Source organism: Podarcis filfolensis, assembly GCF_964270895.1.
Source record: "Podarcis filfolensis genome assembly, chromosome: 11".
Classification (NCBI taxonomy): Eukaryota; Metazoa; Chordata; class Lepidosauria; order Squamata; family Lacertidae; genus Podarcis; species Podarcis filfolensis.
Genome location: NC_139613.1, coordinates 40,229,661 through 40,252,930, shown reverse-complemented (window position 1 = coordinate 40,252,930; position 23,270 = coordinate 40,229,661). Strand labels below are relative to the sequence as shown.

At 41.3% G+C, this 23,270-nt stretch overlaps 1 protein-coding gene across 4 annotated transcripts in view; it reads left to right on the top strand.

Annotated features, from left to right (window-relative positions):
• EFNA5 (ephrin A5) overlaps nucleotides 1-23,270 on the top strand; it is a 214,962-nt gene that overhangs the window by 180,838 nt on the left and 10,854 nt on the right. For 2 of the 4 annotated variants that reach the window (XM_083577154.1, XM_083577152.1), the window contains exons 3-4: nucleotides 22,325-22,390; nucleotides 22,795-22,875. In XM_083577154.1, coding sequence (XP_083433280.1) covers nucleotides 22,325-22,390; nucleotides 22,795-22,875 — 147 coding nt within the window. The remainder of the gene's footprint in view (nucleotides 1-22,324; nucleotides 22,391-22,794; nucleotides 22,876-23,270) is intronic. The other 2 variants (XM_083577155.1, XM_083577153.1) reach the window with 1 other exon arrangement.

Here is a 23,270-nt window from a genome sequence, read left to right as displayed (position 1 = left end):
GGGAACTGGAGTGAGAGAACTACCATTGTGCTGGTGAGAGTTGTTCCACACACACAGTGACTTAGCTGGATCCACACCACAGTCGATTTGCCTGTGCTCTGCCATTTCTACCTTTTGTGACTTCTGGCTCCTCTTACACCCAGCACTCCCTGTTGTTAGGTGCCATGTTTTTTTTGCCCTGCCCTTCGCTCCACCTGCCCTAGTAGGCAATTGCTGCCACTGTTGGCAAGTTTGTTTAAGAAAGCCTAAACACCATACTCTCGGGGCATTCACCTGTTCCTTGGCATCACATATAAGCAAGACTCACTGGCTCCGGCTTACCCCTGTGACCACAGGTGCCTGGGGCTGTGTGCAGTCACTGGGGTGAGCACAAACACCATGGGGCATGTGCTATGTCATCAGTCCCCCTGGCATGTGCATACTACATCATCACACCCTCTGGTGATGCATGTAGCAGGGTGCCGTGGCGTAGTGTGTGCATGCCCCACGGCGTACATGTGCAGCCATGCCACACTTTGTGGGTGACTGGCCCTCTCATTAAAATGTCATGGGAGCCTGGGGACTGGGGACTGCTGGTACCCATAACATCAGCACTCTAGTAGCATTCTGCTGATATGCTAAGGTTGCATGCACAGGCAAGCACCAGTTGCCCAGTTTTCAAAATAATATGTAAATACCTCATAAGTTAGGTTGTTTTTAAGATACACCCACACCCACCCACAGTTGCACATGTAAATTGTTAACAGAACTGTGCGGGATTGAGATAGCACAATGTTAACCCTCCCACTTTGAAATACACAGTGGTAGCTCAAGCGAAGCTGTATGAATTAGTCCCTGTCACACACAGGCATAAAAGTGGGATCCGTAATTTATATTAATCACAAATGTTTCTCCAAGTTTTATTAACATGCAGATTGGCTGCTAAAGTGCTTTCTGGAATACACCCACCCACCCTTCTACTGGAAACAAAACAGTAATTATTGGTGCTTATATAGAGATTAACAGTTTCAACAATTCACCTGAGGGTAAATTTAGTTTACTATACATTTATTTTAACTCAGTTGCAGTTTATCACTATGGGAGTGATCAGTCAATTGTTTGACAGAAATGAAATGGACACGCAAGATGACTTAATTCCTTCTGAGCAGGGAAGCAGGCAAATTATGAAAGCAGAGCAAGGCTGAACCAAAACCACAAGTACGTGCCAGGTGAGGCTCCCTGGAGAGAACATTCCAAAAGTGAGGCACCACAGCTAAGAAGCCTCTCTCCCCCATTGCCACCCACCTCAATTCAGACTGCAAAAGTATCTGGTGGAGGATCTCCAAAGATTGAACAGATTGAATTTACCTCCATGGATAGACTAGCCTCCACTAGCAGTGCTTCCATTTTGTCTAGATTAAGTTCCTCTGTATTGGCTTCCAGGATGCAATTCAGCATATATATAACCAATTCCTGTTTGCAGTTGGCTGTGTATTGGTTTCAGCACTGGCTCAGGGTATTCTCTCTGATTACTCCAGTAGCATTGATCGCACTCACTTTTGGGGGGGAGGATGTGCAAAATTCCAGTTGAATCAAACTCTGCAACAAACCCCAGAACTCTTTGATTTTAGAAATTAATCAGTTGGGTCTCCTGTTGGCCTGCATGCTCTAAACTGAAAGCAGTGTGTAGAAATGGAATAGTTAAAGGAAAGGTGGCAGCAGGATTAGAAATGGGAATATAGGAGAAAAGGGAGGCTAGAAACAATAGGGAGGTTAAAGGGCAAAGAGGCGGCAGGGAAGGATGGAGACAATTAACACAGACCTAAGAATCAGATGAGCTGCATAAGATTAGCAAGACCAAGAAAAAGACGAAATAGAGACAGGTGAGCAGGACAAAATTGAGCGGGACTGTGAGTTGGGTAGCTTAGGGAGTAAGGAGATCAAGGAAACAAGAGAGCCTTAATTTAAAAACAGACGTGAACTCACCAGCCATCTTTGGCTGCGGGTCTAGAGTGCTAGATTTCAACATGGTATCCTCCAGATGTTAATGGTCTAGAGCTTGTATCAAGCCCTAACCAAGCATGGCCAGTGGTCAGGGACAAGTGAAATGATGTTCCCAGCAACATCAGGAGGGCACCAGATTTGCTACCCCTGATATAGCTTCACTTTCTCCCTTCTCCCGGAGCTTTCATTCTTGAGAATGTTTTAGAGACCTACTTTACAGCCCCTAGGAAAAACTATCAGAAGACATTCAATATTCTGTACCTCTGCAACCAATTCTGTATGAGCAATCCATGAATAATGGGACAGAATGTGTGGAGCTGATGGGAATGATAAGAAAGAAGTCAGAATGAATACAGCTGGCCCTAAGAGCAATGCAGGGCAGGCTGTCAATATGACCTTCACACTTTCCATGTACTCTACAGGCAGAAATCAATTTCCCCACATACAAGCTTCAGAGGTTTATCTCTATTGTTCCGTTGGATTAAAGAACAGACATTACTAGTATGCTTAATTCTATTAGGGCAAATTCACATTTCCCTCCTCCTCCTCCTGCTCTCAAACATGTTTTCTGTTTTTAAGACAATGGAAAAGTTTTGAAAGGGAGAAAGAAGCTGATCAAAACAAACCCATAAAGATCAAATTGCTTGCTACAGAAGACACAAACAAGAGGTGGGAGGTAGGAAGAAGCTCATTATGAAGAGATTAGAAAATTAATTGATCCGTGTCTTTGACAGTTCCCACTGGACATCTGAAGATTCTGCAAAATGAAAATGCAGTCTCAAACATGACATTCTTCAGTATTATTTCATTTTTTCCCCTTGTCTAGCGACTCCTCTGAAGGATCATTACGTTCCAATTATTTTCAGTGAAATATTTCAGAAGAAAAGGGCATGATAAAAATCTGCCATGGTGGTGTAGTTCCCTAGAGAAACCTGCTAAGTCTGTTATCAGGACTGAAAAAGAGAAGAATCCTATTCAGCATAAAATGTAGAAGCCCTGCGATGGGGAGGTTTCTCTTTCACAGAGCACTTCAAAATCCAGGGACGAGCTGTAGGTTCTCGATTGCTATCAGGCAATTGATGAATTCAGTGATAGGAAAGTAAGGTCTGTTGAACTGTCTAATGTGTGCCTATTTTTAAGCACTCTTCTGGGAGAAAGTGTAGGAATATAAACTTCAGTTTTAAATGCCACAGCATCATTTTTAGAAACTGTGAAACAGAGCAAACCTGTTCCTCTAAAGATTTTGGTGGACATCTCAATAAATGGGTTCTGGGTTTTTGTTTTGTTTTCATTATTTTAACCCTGACTTGGGGTAGTAATGCCATTTGAAAAAGAATAATAAATCAGCCATGTAACTGCAAAGGAGAGATACATAAATATCCAATTTTCAGATCCTCCCCTCCATTATAGTGACTTGAGATATCTGTGTACCAGATTATAATATCCTGGTGATGTTGAAGGATCTTAACTTGCCTTGGGTGCAGTGCAGACCCTCCAAATGTCCCTATTTTCCAGGAACAGTCCCAGATTTACAGAAGAAGGGTAGGGGTCATGCAGATAGGGACTGCTTTTGACACTTTATTTGCAGCAGCTCACAATGAGTTATATAGGACAAAGTAAATTGGTTTTAATTTGGGACACGGTTAAAAAGGGCCAAGGCTTGCCACTTTCCCTAGGATCCAGAGTCAGGAGGCTCTGGTGGATGGCTAGCGGCCATCTAAATGGTGTTCCCAAAAGCACTCCTTTTTTTAACTCAACAGAAGTGAATTGATGCCGTGTGCTCATACAGGGAGAAATGAAATGTTGCCTCTGGGAATGCAGTACAACAGTGCAAGTGAAAACACATCTAGGCTGCATTCACACATGTTGTTGAAATGAGGATTAGTGTTGCAAGAACAAGCCACCGCAAGCTTTGTTCTCACATGCCTCCCACTTCCTCCGGCACAGCCATAATGAGGAGTTTGGGGAGCTTTTGCTTCTATTTTAGATTAACTGAAGCTTGTTGTGATGCCTGAATCCGGACAAACGGTGGCTTAGATACGGTTTGTTGATGCAAACCAGCTTCAAACCATGAGACCTGAAACTGATTTATTTCAACAAAATGTTGTTAAGATTAACCACATGTTAGGATTTGGATATAATGGTAAACTGCAGTTAATCTGAAAAAGGAAGTGAAAGCTTCAGCCTCTCCCTCATCGACACACTGGAGGAGAAGTGGGGATGGCACATAAGCCTAAGACTTAGTGTTAAGTGCAAATGAGACTTCTGGAAGTCTAGCCGCTCCACCAAGAATGTGTTCTGGTAGGTAGAGGATACAGAGAAACATTGCATGGCCCTTAGCAGTTCCTGCAATAATGGGGCCCTCCTTCCACACACCCAGGCTTTGTAGTGTTGGGCAGTTTGCTAATAATATTTCAGGCCCTTGTAGATGTGTTAGATATGGTTATCAATGCAATTGACATCCATTCTAATAACCCTATCAGAAAATATGCTGTACTAGTTCACCAGGACACAGAGCTCAGCGTCATTCCACATGATGGCAATGGTATTCCCCAGCCGGCATTGTGCAATGGTAAGGGATTATGGGAGTTTCAGCTGAAAAACATATTGAAGAGGTACAGGGCTTGGATAAGTGTTGCAGAATGTGCATACCATTGTACCTTGCAGCTGTGTGATCATTGCCTGTGCATTATTCTTTTATTAACTGCTTTGCCATGCTTGCCTTTTATGTAAGATTAAGGCCCCCATGTGTGGAAAAGATTTTGAGAATCAATTATGTACAGCCTTGTATAAGCTAATTGAAATACAACACACATACATCAATAACTAAAAATACCCTCTGCCTTCAATAGATTGTGGATGTACATTATGATCATTTATGGCACTACTGCTGGAAACAGCAATCATATGGCAAATGATCCCTGCCAGGGCCATGATGTTTAGAAGCACTGGGAGATCATAATTTACAATATCTGTGATAAGTGCTTGCATATGTTACTTGAAGGGTGGGAACATCACTTACCACAGGGAGGCTATTTTCCATTGTCTCCATATGGTGCCCACTGTGGCCCCGAGTCCTTCATTCCTGCATGCCCTCTTTACCTGACTTTTCCCGAGATGACCTCTCACAGGTACTCTGATGCTGCCATTTTTTATGGCATGGAATAGATGGATGTTTTTAGCTCACTAAAACACTGTAGTGTATCTTTGCTCAGTGCAGGTATGTATCATGCTGTGGTCCAATGAACTCCCATCCTTACTATTTCCTCACAGGATTGGCTCTGCTAAACAGAAAAACTGGCCAACCACCCCATGTTGAAGTGGCATCTTCTGGGTTGCATGTACCCCGACAATAAAATAAAAGTTGGGTAGTATCCCTTCTCTCTTCAGTCTGGTATAGGTTTCCATGAGCAGAAAAGGGAGGGAAGCAATTTTTGCAGATTCGTTCTCTTTGGGGCTCTTTGTGCACCCCCTTTTCCCGAAAGAAAATCTGCTTCAAGGACTAGGGAATAATTCAGACCACCATGAGAGGTAGTATAAGGGGCGCAGAAGAAAGGGAGAATTGGGGGGGGGGACCACATATCTACCTATCACTGGAAACAAGGAGGGAGTGTTCATGTGCTTGGGTCCTGCTTGTGGGACCTAGAGACATTTGGTTGGCCTCTTTGAGAGCAGGATGATGGACTAGATGGCTTGATTCTGCGGGTTCTTCTTACATCCTTTTACAGAACTTCCTCAGGGGCACAGTGCCTTCTCTGAGCAGAGGGGCACAACTGGATATAACCCAGAATTCTGTGCCCGTGCAGTCCAAATTGTGGGCTGAAAAACTCTCAGTTGTGTTTAGTGAGTATGAGTTGACTGATTCCTATACAGTAAGTCAGACATTAAAAAAACCCCATACTTTACTGCACTACACAATTCAACCTTCATGTAGTGGTCATTTTGTATTAAAACTTTTTGATTAGTCATCAGCCAGTATATGATCTATAGAACTCAGAGAAATATATGATATTAAAGTGAGGAATATACCGTAGGTATCAGAATTTTTGAGAGCACTTTTCTTTTCACGGCGACTAGTCTAGTTTTTTACTAGTCTTTCCAATTAAAACTTTGGTAGAACTGCTGGGGCTGGATAAAATTGTTCCGTGGGTTGTATCCAACATACATACTACAAGTGTTCCATCTTTGATTTAAAAGATTTGCATATGAATAAGTAGAACTAGCCAGGTTATAGAATGCAGCTTTCCAAGAATCACTCTGCACTTCATTTAGCAATGGTATTTGTTGTGAGTAATACCAGTGTTACAACTATGTCTCCTGCAGTGAATACACAAAATCCTTAAACATCTATCTGCATGCACCTAGGAGCCCTGATTTGGCTTTGGTTCTCCAGTGCACATATATAAATGCTTCTTATTCACACAAAATGCTTGCTGGGGAATATACCAAACATGATTGCCTGTAGTAAATTTGGCATCTTGGAAAGTAAAGGTTAAGCCAATTTTATTCCACTTTTTCTTTATCATCTTTGCTTCTCAGTGCAGGATTGTAGTTACTACTGAGGAGGAGGAGGAGGAGGAGGAGGAGGAGGAGGAGGAGGAGGAGGAGGCAGGGAAGTGGGGAAGAATGAGGCAGGGCATACGGCATGTAATATTTTTCTTCCTATATTCTTACCCTGCAGAACTCTTCCTTCTCTGTTCCAGAATAGAATTCCTGAATAAAGTTCTGCATCAGAGAGCTTTCTTTCTCTACTAAGCAACTTCATCCAATATTTGTTTATTTATTTAGTTATTGAACATTCTGAACTGTCATTTATCAAAAAAAATTCCCAGGGCATTTATAAGCAATCAGTGAAACACAATTACAATTGTAAAATGTTGTACAATAAAACAACCAGAATTTCCTAAAACACTCATGAACATTAGAGCAGCAGCTCCTACACATCTGGATCAGAGGAATTGCTTCCAAGGTTAAATATACAAATTCCATGATTAATTGATTTTCTCATTTTAGAAAATAAATAATGAGGTGCAGCCGTTACATTAAGTTAGGTGTGGGTTTTGCATCCCCATGATTCACTGTATCAAAATAGGTCAGTGTTAGGAAATGGCACTTTATTATTTTGCACTGCCAGATAGTTTGGGCCAGGCAATAGATAAAAGTCTTTGGTTAGATTAATGACCAAAGTCCTTAATCTAAAAGTTTAGGTTAAAGCCTGTTTCCTGGTGCTCATCCATTATTAGATGCTAGTAGCAATCCTTCTCAACTTCCATAGGCAGGATAACTGCATTGTCTTATGATAGAATCCACGGCTGTAAAGCAGGATAATGAAAATGTTGCAAAATATATGGAATTTTCCGGTCTTTGGCTCAGCTGTGGCAGTCGCTCTGCTCGCTGCGCTGCATAGCACACTGGCCATTTGTTGGCGAGTTCATATTTCACATGGCAGGGAATTGGGAAGACTAAGCAGACAGGAGAAGAGTTTTATTTGCAATAGCCTATGTATCCCTAGACTCTGATTTGACATTAAACATCTGCTTCGTGATCTGTTTCAAGGCCACTTCCCTTCCGCCAACAAAGGTTACGACTTCAGGCAAGCTGTGCTTTCCCTGGCAGGGGGAAATTTGCCTGAAGTCTTGATCTAGTCAGAATTAAAGCACCCTGCCTTCAAATCCTTTTTCAATTATTTTCAAGAGACTGACAGTAAACGTATCAATATGGTACATTTAATTGGTAAACAAGGTCACTGCTTTGCTTAATCCATTGCTAAAACTTTTGTGACGAATGTGCAGTCCTGTTGGGGAAATTATGAATGTAGTTCTTATTTATATTTAGGCAATTGGACTGATATCCGTTCTGGTCTCTCAGGGCCTTTTGACATTACAGATGAAAACAAAATAAGCATGTGTATTGGTTCTCAGCTGCTTACTTCCAGTTTGTTAATTTAATAAATGTAGACTTGTATTCAGATGTTAGTCAACACACATGCTCAAAGGTGAAAAATTCAGCTCTTTGAAGTAATCCAATACAGCGTCTTTTTGTGTATGCATGATGGGGGCCTAATTGCACATTTCACTTGCATTATACTAAATGCACTTTGAGAGTTTGATAAGGTTTCGTCTGAAGGACTGTCATCTTGTTTCATCCTGACATACACAAATTAAATCCTGGTTTCCTGACTTTCAACAATGGAGCTATTCTTGACCTTTTAGTAATGTGGGCTGTATGTTATCACCCACATGATTTACTGTTTTGGTACAAAGTCTGTAGCGCGTATGGATATTCCTTTTCGTTTTAGAATCTTTCCTCCAGCTTAAAAAAAGAAGAAGAGAGAAAGTAATTGAATATTTGCATATCTCCAAGGAGCCATGCGGGTTAAACTCCCGTATTCGTCTTCTGCGGTTCTTAGGCCACTTTGGTTTAAGAATAAGAGCTATTGCTTTTATGAAGTCCCTTTTTCTATAAAGTCAAAACCTCACAGCGGTGCACAGAAAGCTAGTGGTATAAAGGAGCTAAGTAGAGTCTTTAATAGAGAGAGCTAGGTTGTAAGTGTTTTTGTTCCTACAGAGCAGATAGATTTAGCTCCATCTGTTCCATATTCATAACAAAGGCGATCGCTTACAGGAGGGCTGACTTCCCAAAGTAGCATAGTAATAATCTTTTCCCTTTTTTTCACTTGAGAATGAAAGGGTATGGTCACTTGAGTTCTGCAGAAAGAAGTGAGCACTTCAGACGGGCTCTTTTCCTGCAACTCAGTTTTAGGACAAACATTCTTCCTGACATGTTTAAAATAAAAAGCCCTGTATTCTCCCTGTAGGAATTCATTTGCAGAATTGTTTGAAAAATGTAGGCACATTAGAAAGAAACAAAAAGTGAGCGTAGAGAGTTATATAGGAATATGTACAAGCAGTTCCTGGGTGATGCCTCTTCTAGTTTTAATAGTGTGGGTGTGCGCACTTTTACAAAGAATGCACTTTTTAAAAATCAGGTAGAAAACTGAAGTGGAAATCTGAGGTTCATTGAAAATGTGTGGAATATGTCTGCCAGCCTTTAACACTCTTTTTTTTTAAAAAAAAGCTATAGTTGACCTTACATTTTATGGATGCTCAGATAAGTTGTTTAATTGTTCTATAAAACCTAAGGGATGCCTTTTTGCTCAGACCATGTGGTGGGCCGGACTATATTTGGGGTAAAAAATGAATGAATTCCTATGCTGCACAAATAACCCAGAGATGCATTTTAAATAAAAGCACACATTCTACTCATGTAAAAACATGCTGATTCTTGGACTGTTCACGGGCCGGATTGAGAAGGCAATTGGGCCGCATCTGGCCCCTGGGCCTTACGTTGCCTACCCCTGGGTTAGAATATGGAGGAGGTATCTGTCCACCAGGCTCTGCTGTTGGAAAGGTCCCAGCTTAGCTTGCTCAAAGTGTAGTCATTGAGAAGCTACTGCCGGTGGTAGCAATGGTAGAGCTGCAATATAAGGTGTTGTGGAGCCAAGCTGGAACAGAGCCAGACATGAATCCACTTTATCCTAGGATTCTCCATCCCTGTGAGGGGCCCAGTCCAGGCCTCTTAGCTGCACCTGCCAGGGACTGGCACAGCAACATAAAAATAAAAATTGCTCCCATCTTCTGCCTTGGTTGATGCAAGTTTGGGATGCAGTGTCCAACCCACTGTTCCTCTGTACTCTTACCTGGGCTGAGTTAAATTTGCTCTTTAAGGCTGGCATTCTGTACACATGGTTGTATAGGTCCCATTGAACTCAGTTGAATTACTTCTGGGTAGACATACCGTATTTTTTGCTCTATAAGACTCACTTTTTCCCTCCTAAAAAGTAAGGGGAAATGTGTGTGTCTTATGGAGCGAATGCAGGCTGCGCAGCTATCCCAGAAGCCAGAACAGCAAGAGGGATCGCTGCTTTTGCTGCGCAGCGATCCCTCTTGTTGTTCTGGCTTCTGAGATTCTGCATTTTTTTCTTTCTTGTTTTCCTCCTCCAAAAACTAGGTGTGTCTTATGGTCTGGTGCGTCTTTTAGAGCGAAAATACGGTATGTAGGTTTTCGCAGTAAACTTTTATTTTCTTAGACATACTTTAGCTTAAGCACAGAAATACTCTCCAAAATGACACTAATGTGAGTAAACAGAACAATCAAGGAAACTTGGAACTGTGTCTTGTGAATGTACAAATGAAAAAAGAAAGAAAACCATTGGCATTTGTATTGCAAATTCAAGTAAGGCAAGCCAAGCAGGAATGTGAAGACCAAATTGCTGAGAATTGGACAATTTATTTTTCTTCCCCAAATATGTTAAAAGCAGGAAGCCAATGAGACAAGCAGTGGACAGTAATGACAAAGGTGTAAGAGGAACATTGACGAAGACAAGGAAATTACACTGAAACTAAATAAATCATCTGCATTGGCCTTCCCTGATCAAGAGATAAGAACATATTTAGAAGTTTAGAACCAGTTCGCAAGTTAAGATTTAAAAAACTGCTAAAGCCAGTGGGCATGCAATAGAGTTCTTAAAAATATCCATTGTGGAAGAGTTTTTTAAACTAAATTTTATTAGATAGATAGATAGATAGAAGACAGACATACAATTACCTCTAAATTTTCCTTCACAACATGTTTCAAGAAGAGAGCATCTACCAAGGTATACACCCAGTTTAATTTTTAGAGAGCATTACTTAATCTGGGTATGTTAAGCATATTGTAGAAAAAGAACTTTTCTGAGGGAAAATCAGCATGACTTCATTAAAGAAGTGCTGTTTGATAGTGGGACAGACTACCTTAGAAGGTGGTGGACTCCTTCACTGGAGGTTTTTAAACTGAAGTTAGAAGGCCATTTGTCATGGATTCTTTAGCTGTGATTCATGGACTAGATGACTCTCAAAGAGTCCTTTCCAACTCTACAATTCTATTCTAAGACGATTCATGCGTTGCCAATTGTTCAGATTTCTTTGCTATATCAACAATTATTCATTTTTTGCCATTCTATACTTTCATTTAGCTTTTCATAACATAGAAGATTAACAGTTGGATCACAGGATTGGCGCACCTTCACTACAAGGGAAGTCTGAACTGTTTGTTACCTTTTAGTCTATAAAGACAGTGACCAGAGCAAAAGGTTCCTTCTCTTCTTATAATGCTAGAACTTGGGTCACCCATTGACATTGATTGGCTGTACATTCAGGCAGGCAGTAAAAGTACTTCACACAAATACATAATTTATGGAATTTGCTGCCACAAGAAGTAAGTATGTTCATTAGCTTAGATGGCTTTAAAGCAGGATTTTGACAAATGCATGAACAATATTTATTGGGCTATTAGCTATTATGATTAAGTACCATCATAGACTACTGAATATGAGTTGCGAAGGCATAACAGTGATGAGAGCTATTGGCTTCATTCCCTTCTAGTGAGCTTCCTCAAGACATATGGCTTGCTGCTAAGAAAAAGGATTCTGGACTAGATTGCTCTGATCCAGCTGAACTTGCACTTACCATTTCCAGAACTGTTTTGGGGATAGTGCTATTTAAATTATTCAGGGTTGGAAGAAATTAAGCTTGCAAATTATACCAAATAAATCAACTAGATTTAAGTAGCCTATTAAACTCTAGAAGAACCTCACAAAATGGGGTTCCCTCTTGTGAGCTCAAAGTGTGCACAACATGGGAAAGAGAGAAAGAGAGATCACTGCCACATACCCTAGGATCTGAGTTGTAGTCTCCCTATGTGAAGTATATTGGGTGCTGGGTTGAAATGTATCCTGTTGTCAGGGACTGGGCAGAGGAGTAATGGTGGAGACCCCCTCCTCCCCAGCCTGAGCCTTCCAGGGAAGAGAAAGACAGCATAGATTTACAACAGTGGTTTGCAGGAAGTCACAGCTCAGAGGTAGATGAGGGGCAAAGTTGAGAAATAATGGAAGAAGAGGAGGGGAAGGCAGAGCCAGAGCAGTTGGCTGCCACATTATCACTAGAAAGCATTCCAGACCCCCCTTCTCCCAGAACCTGGCGAGCATTGAAAGTAGAAGAGCAAAGGGCTCAAAGACAAATGGCCCTAAGCGGCCACCGTAAGGTGGGTGGTGCTGTTGACAAATGAGGAGAGATTGGGGGGGTGGAGATTACTCAGAACAATGCCATTACTCCAAGAGGCTGCATTTCTAAGCCTCTCTCTGTGAATATTGAATAAAAGACCTTGGTAAGAACTTTTTCCTGTCTTATCTATTCCCAGCAGCCTACCTTCGGGGGATCAGATTCCCTGATGCCTGACACCTATGATCTGCCATGGTATTGAGGGTCAGCAGTGCAGGAGTAGAATTGTGCCAGATTCAAGCTTGTATAAAGTTGCATTGTCAATTGGGTGTAAGTTTACACAACTCCTGTACAGTGAGTATAGTGGAAGTATACATCCTACTCATGACTTCATCTTGTTTTAGCCACTCCATTGGGAAGTCTGGGCAGCACTCCTGATATACTTGTCATGGTGGTGCATCTTCTGTTCCATCAGCAAAGTGTTCCCGAATCCTACAACCTGTAAACTGGCATAACACAGCAGTAGGATTGCTGTTAACTGCTCTGCTTTAACTGATTATGCACTTGGTAGTAGTAGATAAGGGCAAAATGTTATCAGAATTCACCTTGTGAACTAAAAAATGGTTTCTGAGTTGCTTACAATTTTAATCTATGAAAGTGAAAGTTTATAATGGTGGGGAAGCTACTGGTCATTATTATAATCAAACAATCAACAAATTGGGTTAAACAGAAACCATTGATTTATCAAGTACAGAAATATAATCTAACCCTAGCAAATTGCATGATAGCACACATGATAGGGATTTGCTGTTACTAATGTGACAATGATATGTCCATCAGTTGATTTAGTTCTATCTTGTCTAGAGATGAAATTAATTAAAACTGAGTTATTATTTCTTTGGATTAGCATTTCATTTTTAAAATGAAAAAATGTATACTTTTATGCACTGTTAATAGATTGAAATAACTTGACAGTTATCTAACTACGTTTCTGATTCTGGGACATTATAAGTCACACTGTCATTGAAATGTTCCAGTGGAAGTGTAAAATTAGAGACCTACATCATATATCGCCAGGGCATTTAATTCCTGTAGTAGCTCAACAGTGTGAGTTCTTCCAGTACGCTGATAATGTTGCTTGTGAACCAGCCCTTGGAGGTGAGCAAGCCCTCATCTCCGAGGGCCACTCGCAGAAGTGGGAGCTCAGGAACCATTAACACACATACACAAAAATACAGTCAGCACACACACACACACACACACACACACGCACACAATTTCCAAAGAAAAGAGTTGCAGTATGCCCTGTATACCAACTGACCCATGGAAACCAAACCCACTGTTTGGTGGGCTGGGAAGGAGTGAGGATGTCCCTCCCCAGCACCTACTCACCCACAATAATTCCAGTATTGTCCTGCCTGCCAAACACTTGAGGGGATTCATCTCTCTCTACACATGCAAATCACAGCCCCTCAAGTGTTTGGTGGACTGAGATAGTACAGTTGTATTGGGGGATATAGCTATGTCCTTCCCCAGTGCATTCTTTCCAACATAATCACCCTGAGGGGGTTCCCAGGGGATGGGAATGCAGTGTTAGCTTAGGCACCAATGGTGGGCTACACAAAAGGCATCAAAGGGCTGCATGCAAACCCTTGTTGCCCACATGTGCACTAGACAGTCTACCATTTGTGGGAAATAGGATCATCTTAAAGGATGGTCCTGGTTGTGGGTGGGCCCACAACACAGTCCCCCCCCCTACTGTGGGGGGAGTGATGCCCTTTATGCCAGGGTGGCACCACGATCACCCCATGCCTCTTTTGGCCAATCGCGATTGAGTGGGGTGATCATGGGGGGTTATGAAAGCGGCATTGTGACATGTGCTGAGCACCTGCTTCACGTTGCCGGACACCCATCCACCCTCCCTTTTGTTTTAGGTACCCTCTGGCCTTGCTTTGGACTTTGGTTGGTCACCTGTCTTGGGACGGGGGACGGGTAGGATTTTTCCATTTGGCAGATTGGCACTGGCCACTTGGTTTTCGCCTACCTTTTAGCAATCGCTACAACTTCGTAAGGTTTGGCGGTTAGGCATTGGCTTATTGATGTGTGTGGGAGGGAAGGTTGGCCATCGCCTGCCGCTCCATGTTCAAGGGTATTCTGGTAAAGGAATCCGGGGCCTGGATCCTGTCCGAAGTCCGCTTGAGGGGCTAGGGCCATGCCAGGCCTCTGGGAACACCAGGGGAGATGCAGACGGGTTCCCCCAATGTGGCTTCCTCTTTGGGTGGTTTACCCTCCCTGACTCCCTGCAAGGTGGGCAGGAGTCAGATAGAGTCTATTGCCAATGCCTAAGCAAATACCACTCACATTTGCTGTAATCAATAAAGTTGTGGCCTAAATTTTGCCCATTAACCTTAAACCAAAATCTGTGCCTGTGTGAATTTATTTCTTCTGTGGGGCTGGCTTGGGGGCCTTGACACGCAATACACAATTCATGCTATTGATGTGATAGCGGGGAGGGGATTACGCTGCTCCTCTGCCATGTGAATTAAGCGCCTACCCCATGGGATGTATGAGCTGGGGTATTTGCTGTCTTAAGGCATATGAGTTCTGTTTTGTGTTTCATTCTATGTTCGTGTTGAAACACCAACAAATGTATCTTAGGGGACTTTCACTACACCCCTCTTTCAGGAGAGAGGAGGCAGTTTCTCCTCAGGTATAAGCACTGCAGTGGAACATAGTGGCATGGCACATTCAGTAACTCCGTATCAAAGTTGACGAAGGCAGATAAATCAGTTTCCCATGTGCATGTGAGTGTTGTTTGTGGGAAGGGTGTTACTGGTTTGTATGTTTCATTTAATTATGTATTTTGTGTTCTCATTTTTATGTTGTAGACCACCCTGTGATTTTGGATGAAAGGGAGTGCACATATTTAATAAATTCATCATCATTATTATTAGTAGTAAATGCATTACTTATTAAAACATTTTTTTTTCAATTAACATTGTCAGGCAGATGTTCTACGAATGCTTTTGCATTTTTCTCAGTAGTTGTTAGAGCTGTATCATCTGCAGCTGGCATCCTCCTGTCTCTTGCTTCAAGACATTCAAAATCTTCCGCTTTGTCAGTAGCTTGACCCTGTTGATGATTAAATGTAGAGATATGGCAGACTAGGTGAGATCAAATGTTGCCAGCAAGTTGAGTCACCTCCTACGGCTATGTAGGAAAGCAATTTACTCAGGATGCATGCTTGATAAAGCAAGTTTCAAGAATGAGCAAGTAATGAATGTACAAGACTTAAGTCTCTATGAGCGGTCAGATTCAGACACAACTGGACAATTAATTCTTGGGTTGGAAATGGGAATTAATATATGGTGATCCAGATAAATCTTTAAAGCGTGCAGATTTCAGAGGGATGGAGCTTTCTTTGTGGGTAGAAATACTCTGCATTATGATTTTTAATTTTGTAAAAAATAGTTTCAATGTACAGAATTCCTTTTGTAAATGTATCATACTCATGCTTACTTTTTGTTGGTTCATTAAATTTCAGTAGACCTTTTCAATTGTGTCTATGTAAATGTGAAACTTTTTTCAGTTTGCATTGTGAGAAGAATATTAATGCTTAATACTGCATTTACCTGGCTAATCTACATACATTTGTGTTGTACTGTAAATCACACTAAATCCTACAGGGGAAAGGCTCAGCTCTGCTAACAACTAATAGGCTCTCTTTTCTTTTGACTCCCGCAAATTGAGAAATATTGCCCATGGCAAACATAATGGGAAACTGCATTTTTAATGCTCCCACACAAACTCATTTCTTTACAAAGGAGGAAGCAGATGGCGCTTCTTAAAAATGAAACTTCCCAAATCTCTGGGGCTGACACAGAGTATTGGATATTTTGGTGCTTCTGGCTATCAGAATTAAGATTTGAGGGTTATGTAAGGTTATGTGGATCTTGGATTTGACTAATGTCAATGGTATTGTGCTTGAAATGGCTAAAGGCAAATCATTGCTATAAATACTTTTTTCACACACCCCAAAGAGCTTGTCGTTATAACTTAGGCAGAAAACTGCCTGAACATCCTTTTCCGACTTGCTTGTAGTGGGATAGAGTTGTCTCTGTTCTTGTGTTTGTGCCTTCAAAGTTTGCAGACTGACTAGGACCGCTTGACTGGTTTTTGTGACTTCTGGGTATCTATTCCAGTCTTGTAGACAGCTATTTTTTAGAATGACAAGAGAGAGAAAAATCTCATGGTTCAGATTTCACTCTCCCAGCATGGAATGACATCCTAATGGAGCTAATAATTCTGCATGGTTATTTTAAGATGAAGCAGGTGCTTCTAGGTCAGTTTCACCATTGAACACATTGGGTTTTACATCTGGCCTGTGACACTACACCAAACAGGGAATAATAGGGAGCCCTTAAGCTTAGCTGCTCAGTAGTGCAAATTGTTTGCAGCAGATATACAAAGAAAAGACAAAAGCAGAATTCAGTAAGGAATATACAGTAGTGATGAACAACATAATGAACAAATTGAATGGTCTGTGCCAGTGTTTCACAGAAGAGTAACTTAGTATGATCTCTCTTCACGAAACATTCTTACAATAGGACCTGGGTATACAAAAGAGTAAGAAAGTGTTGCTCAAAGTTTCTTGCAAGCAAGTTATCTTGGAATGAGAACACTGCTTAAGCAAATACAGTATGTGCTGTTTAAGAGCAGGTGCTGTTCTTACTCTCTTCTAAGCAGATGCAAGTTATACAGAGGGGCAGAAAAATATCTCTGTCTATCCCTTGACATCCACTTATCTTCATCACTAGCTTTGCTAGTGCCTAAAAGGCCAGAAAGACACTGCTGCTATTTTGTACCTATGCTAGTTTTAGAGTTTCAATAGACTCTGATTTCCCCCATCCAGCTTAGTCAAAAGAAAGTCTCCGTTATTACTTATTAGGCTTGTCAAACATAGCGACTGATAGTTAATGTTTTCAGTTGGAGATAGACCTGCTGAACTGGATGATTCTCTGGGCTCCTTCCAGGTCTACAATTTTATTATTCTATATGAACTAGGGAAGATTTAAAAACTAGCTTCGGAATGAACCAGATAGCCCTTTTCCAGACAATGGGAAAGGAAATCTTGATTCACCCTAAAGTTCTTTTTCTTGTAGAAAAATGATTGTTGTCCAAAAAAAGTTGAAAAATCAGGATTTTAGAGTGACTGGGTATATCCAGCCCAAAGCAAAAGGTAGCAACAAGAGACAGGAATTCATGAAAGGAATTGAATGCCATGCTAAGGCGATTGATCCATTGATGCAAGCATGCTGGCTTGCCAGATGGATCAATCCTTCCCTCCTTCCCCCCACATGTTGTTCCAGGGGTTCTCCTGAGCCCTTGCAAAATCAATTGAGGGGGCGACACAGGGAGAAGGGAGGGGGAAAGCCCTGTTGAAAGGGGAAGTTTTTGCACAGGGCTGCTGCTGCTGAAACTCATTAGTTGAATCCCCTTGTGTGTTCATTCTAACTCCAATTTAATTTCATGCAAGAAGTGTATTCCCCGCCCCCTTGTAAACAATAAACATTTTTCTTGCCAATGCAAATGTAAATAAAGTGCACCATTAATATACCCATATTGTGGGTGGGTGCAACATTGTACTAGAGAAAGTGTGATTCAGGAAGCACAATGGGGAAAGAGTGTAGTGTGATTAATTGCTTTCTTGCCTGTTGAGGAGAGGGAATTGGGGGACTTAAATAAGTATATCCATGTCAAAGAGTCAAATTATTGTTATTTCAAAAAGAAAGAAAGAAAGAAAGAAAGAAAGAAAGAAAGAAAGAGAAAGAAAGAAAGAAAGAAAGACTGTTTGCTATAGTATTAGCTGCTTGCCTTTAAACTGTTTATCAATGCATAGGCATTTGAGCCTTGACTGAACATCTTAAATCTGCTTTGACTCTGATAGCCCCATCCTACCTGAAATACCATGTCTGGTATTGTATTGAATGTAGGTTGTTAGCCTAAGATCAATTTGATGAAAGCTGTTCAGTAACATAACTGGTCTGCAATTAACAAAACCTCAGTTCTTTGCATGATTTAGGGTTGGCATTGTGGGAGAGCAGGGCTCTTGTGTGATAACAGCTGTGTGGCAGGCAGGAGTTCAACAGATTAAGGCTTTTTAGCATGGAAAGACAATTATGGTGAAAGCTTCCATTGATGGCATTCTGTCTTTTAAGACATCTGATTGCTTGTGTGTAGCCACTTTGTATTTCATTGTTTCTAAATTTGCATATGTCTTTAAATTAGCATGTGCACATTTGTACTTGATTTTGAGGGTGAGGTGTCTGGCTAAATTGACATGCAGAAGATCCGTGTTAGCACCCCTGATTGCAGATGTACCTTGAATTCACTAATCAGTAAGGGTTCATAGACGGAATCAGTGCCTGCTCAGATTCTGAATACTTAATAAAGGTAGAGATCAGTTAATTTGTCAACATACTATTTTTCTGATTAGAAAAGTTTAGCATCTGCTAGTATTTTGGAATGTGGATTAGCAATGCCTGGTAGTGGTTTAATTTTTGTGGATTGCTTAATGTATTTTAAATGCAATTATTGTAGCTTTGTTTCAAAGTAAAAGAAGAACAAAGCAAGCAAGAAACTCAAAATCACCCTGCTCAAGTTACTAAAGGGATATCAATCTTATTCTTGGTACCTGACATCATTCAGAGTGAAAGGGGTCTGCATTTATTCTTGGGGATACACTCTGTGAAAAGTAGTAACAAACAAACAAACAAACAAACAAACAAACAAACAAACAAACAAACAGAGCTCGTCAGGAGTGTGTGAATGAATGCAAAACTAGTATTTGGGCATGAAAGAGTAGAACTATCCCATGATATGCAGAGGCAAAGCTACCATATAAGCACTAATCTGTCAGCAGTTTGTGCATTTTCTCCCTTTAGTTGTGGTAAAACTGGTTATAATCATAAAGAGAGCAGATGGAAACGATTGCCTTTCTGTTTTATTAGAGGGAAAAATACACCAGGTAGTTTATAGGATAGCAAAATCCATGCTGCCTTTATTTTGCAAAGGCAAATAATAGCTTCCAAAGTAAGAGCATAAAACTGACATCCTGCCTTTGAGTATGTAGGCTGTCGTTTGTAAAAATCAATTAAAAGTCTGGATGGAGCAGGAAATAATCAAATACTCATTTTTGCTTAGGCTAACAGGGCAAGCAAATTTGCTTGTTAGGTAAGGAATACAGTATTCCGATTTTGTTAAGCATCGTGTCCTGTCTTGAGAAGGATTTGTATATTCATCAGGGGCCACAGGAAGGACACAGTTTCCTGGATGCCCCTACAGAGTGCAATGCAGTGCCCTGTAACACATCAGTTACTGTAAATGTCAGTAGAGAGAGGGTTGCTGGTTGTTTTTTTTACCAACTTTGATTTAGTGAGAGCCTACGGCCAAGCCAGCTGTTAGCACTTCTTAACTGCTTGTCAGTGAGTACCAGGCAGAGCAGGAAAGCATCATTGCTGTTCAGTTTTGTTTTGTGATTAAAAGAGGTAGGCAGGCACTTCTAACAAGTGCTGGCTTACTCTATTTGAACTGCCACCCCCTCTTTCTCTTGTGTTCCTCCCTTCCCTCCTTGAACTTGTCACTTCCCCCCAGAAAATATGCCTTGGAAACAATGACTCAAAGTTTGAAGGAGCCGGTTTATAATTCTTTTACCGTCGACATCTGCATATATCAATAATGAAGATGCAGTATATTAATGTCTACCTATAATCAACTATACAAAGGAGCAGCAAATTGAATAAGGGCATCATGCATGCTCAATGAAAACAAAATTATCGAAGTTAGCATCTTCTGAGATCGTGGAAGCACTTGGAATATACTCTGGAACAAGAACACTTGCTTAATAAAGCCACACGTATTTTTTTAAGCAAGTCTTCCCAAAGTCCCTATAAGCCCCACTTACCTTGAGGCTTAGTGTGTTGGTTGTTGGCTGGCTGTGTACACAAACCACTAATCTCTTTTTGTCATCGAGCTCCAGTTCAAGTCTGTCACAAATACTATCCCTCGGTGCCTTTTACCAGCGCCTTATCACAAAGGCCTTTTTTTAGCACCAGTCTCGTGGGCGCTGTCTGCCGAACCATCTCCAAGCCAGCTGTCTAGTACAGGGCAGTTGGATTCTTTGCAGCATCCATAATCAAACAAATGGATTGTTTTCATAATACCCACCACCAAGCCCTTCACTCACCTGGGCTTTTCTCCTTTCATTTACTGCATTTCTTTGCACATTATAGAATCAACAGCAGCGGTTAATTATGTAGCACAATCAGTACGACACTTACCTTCATCCAGTTTTATATTCCCAAATAATAATATACCTGTTGGTGGACAGACTGACATCTGGATGTGCTACAAACCATGATTCCATTTCCCTGTGGTGCATGGTCATATGATTAAAAATGTACACATTTGGACCACTCAATGAGTCGTATGATCTACCACATGTGTTAATTTAGAGGCAAACCAATTTCCACATTAGTGCATATAATTATTAGCAGTTCATGATTCCTGAAAGCAGATTCGTGATTTGCTGAAAGCAGAGATTTCATAAATGTAGCAGAGTTTCCAGTGTTTAAATGGCATCACATGATTACCCCCTAGACCCAGTAATGAAGAAATGAAACACTTTTATTGAGGTGAAGAAGGACCACAATTTTAGTAACTTTATAATCAGAATCTTCAACAGTTAGCTGGCTTTTCTTAATGCATGTGACTCCCCAGCCCCCACCCCACATAAGCAAAATGAGAGTAAGTGGGGAGCCTACTGCAGTACATACAGATTCCGGCCCAACAGCTGTTGAGTGGGGTAGCACAGCAGCAGCAGCAGCGGCGGCGGCGGCAGCGAGAGCTCCCATGTGCCATTTTGGAGCCTGGACTTTTGGCTTACTGGCATCCTGTTCTGACTCTGGGGAAGGTCTCCTTGTGAGCTACAAGGATTTTCTAGCCCTCTTTAGCCATTTCAGCTTAGGATTGATTGATTGATTGATTGATTGATTTCTTGGCGCAACACGTATATGCACTCATACGAGAGTTGATTGCGCACAAGTGGGGCCAGATGTCTGTACTACATTCCCAGCCCCAGTGGAAGTAACTATTTGCTCTGTGGCAATGCACACCATTTTAGTGCAAGCCTCAGCCCAAAGTTCAGGGCAAGTTCATCCTGGCTTTTGCATCTCTTTGCCACAATGCAGACATATTTTACACTTATTTGGATCATTGTGTTTCTTGGATACAGAGCTCCTGTGACCTGAACTCCAATCTCAGTGTGTTCCTGCTGTTTGAGGAGAAATACTTTGTCAAGGTCTCCTTCTCACTGTGACACCTCTCTCTGGAGGGTCGGAGAACTCCTTGTAACAGTGTGGGAGAGAACATGGGGCGGGGGGAATTCTGGCGGAAGAAGGAGTACAGTGGTACCTTGGGTTACATATGCTTCAGGTTACATACACTTCAGGTTACAGACTCCGCTAACCCAGAAACAGTACCTCGGGTTAAGAACTTTGCTTCAGGATGAGAACACAAAGCGTGCTCCGGTGGCGCGGCGGTAGTGGGAGGTCCCATTAACTAAAGTGGTGCTTCAGGTTAAGAACAGTTTCAGGTTAAGAACAGACCTCTGGAACTAATTAAGTTCTTAACCCGAGGTACCACTGTATATTAAATTCAGCCAGGAAGAGGCTCCGCTGGAATAGATTGCAGTCCCTTCTGTGAATGGAAGGAGTTCTTCCATTCATCCAGCCCCATACCAGTAGTTCTTGAAAAATATACTCAGTAGCAGCAGAAAAAAAATGATTCCCATTAGAATTTTTAAGCCACTGCAGCTTTCAGGTAGTTATTATTTAGTATGTTAGCATGTGAAAATGATTTTCTGCACCCACCTTACTACATCAAAAGTGGCCATGCAGACTGGCCCTTAGAACCAATTTGTAGAAGCAAGCTGGTTTGTTGTTGCTGCTGCTGCTGTTGCTGTGGTTGTTGTTGGCCTGAGTCTTATTGGGGTTCAAGGGTAGAGTCTGGTGGGTGGGTTCTGTGGCTTCTTACTTTGCACAGTTGTTATGCCACTCTTTCTTTTGAAAAAGAGCAGTGGCGTGGCCTTGAAGCTTCACTTTATTGCTATTCAGACTGCCCCATATCATCTACTTTCTTCCTTTTTTAATGTGCTGCAGATGTGTTATCTTAGGAAAAGAAGAATGTACTACATTATGTCTGTAGGACAAAGAGTAACTATGCTTCCTCCCCCTTCTCTTCAACAGCATCTGCAATCCCTGATAATGGGAGGAGGTCCTGTCTAAAGCTGAAAGTCTTTGTACGGCCTGCAAGTAAGTTATTTAGATCTTGCTTAGAGGGTGGCTTAATAGCACATGCTTTGTTTGGTCTGTTAAACAGCAGTAAAAACTTCTTTTTTGACTCTTGAATCCTGTGTGGTATCTGTTCTATATAGCGGCTTTTTTGTTTTTGTTTTCACCATATCTTTTTTATCATTTTTCACAAAGCTTTTACTCTTATTTGTTTCAAGTACACAGCAGTTGCTAACTTGTTGTTTCTTAGACTGTTGTACAAAAAGACAATTATTGTGGCGTTTGGAAGCATGCCACAACTAAGAGATACGTACATATAATAGAAATAGAAATCACATAGAGCAACAACAACAACAAAAAGGAAAATGGGGGATTTAAGGGTGTCTCACTAACATATTTGGCTGTTATCTCTATTTTTGTTATAGACAACTGTATGAAAACTATAGGTGTTCATGACCGTGTTTTCGATGTTAACGACAAAGTAGAAAATTCATTAGAACCAGCAGGTTAGTATGCTTAGAGAATCTCTTTTAACAAATGCCTCTATCCTCTGGTGCGTCTGCTTCTCTTCCCTTCTTTCTCTCTGCATAGTTTGCATGGTAAAATGACTCTGCTTTTACTCATTTCCCGCAATGCTAATATTGCTTATGGTGTTTCTCATTTGCTAGCACTAGTATTCTTGTCCAATGGATGGGAGGCAAAGTATGCTTTTTCCATGACAAATTATTTACTCAAACATGGCATCCCAATTTTTTTAAAAATAGCAGTTCCTCTGTCCCCATTCCCACCCCATTTTTGCAGTAAGTTGCCGCAGCACCACAGTATCCATTCAGGACATAAATAATTAAGAGAGGAAATGTGTGTGTGTGTGTTTTTATATACTTTTGATATTGTTTACATG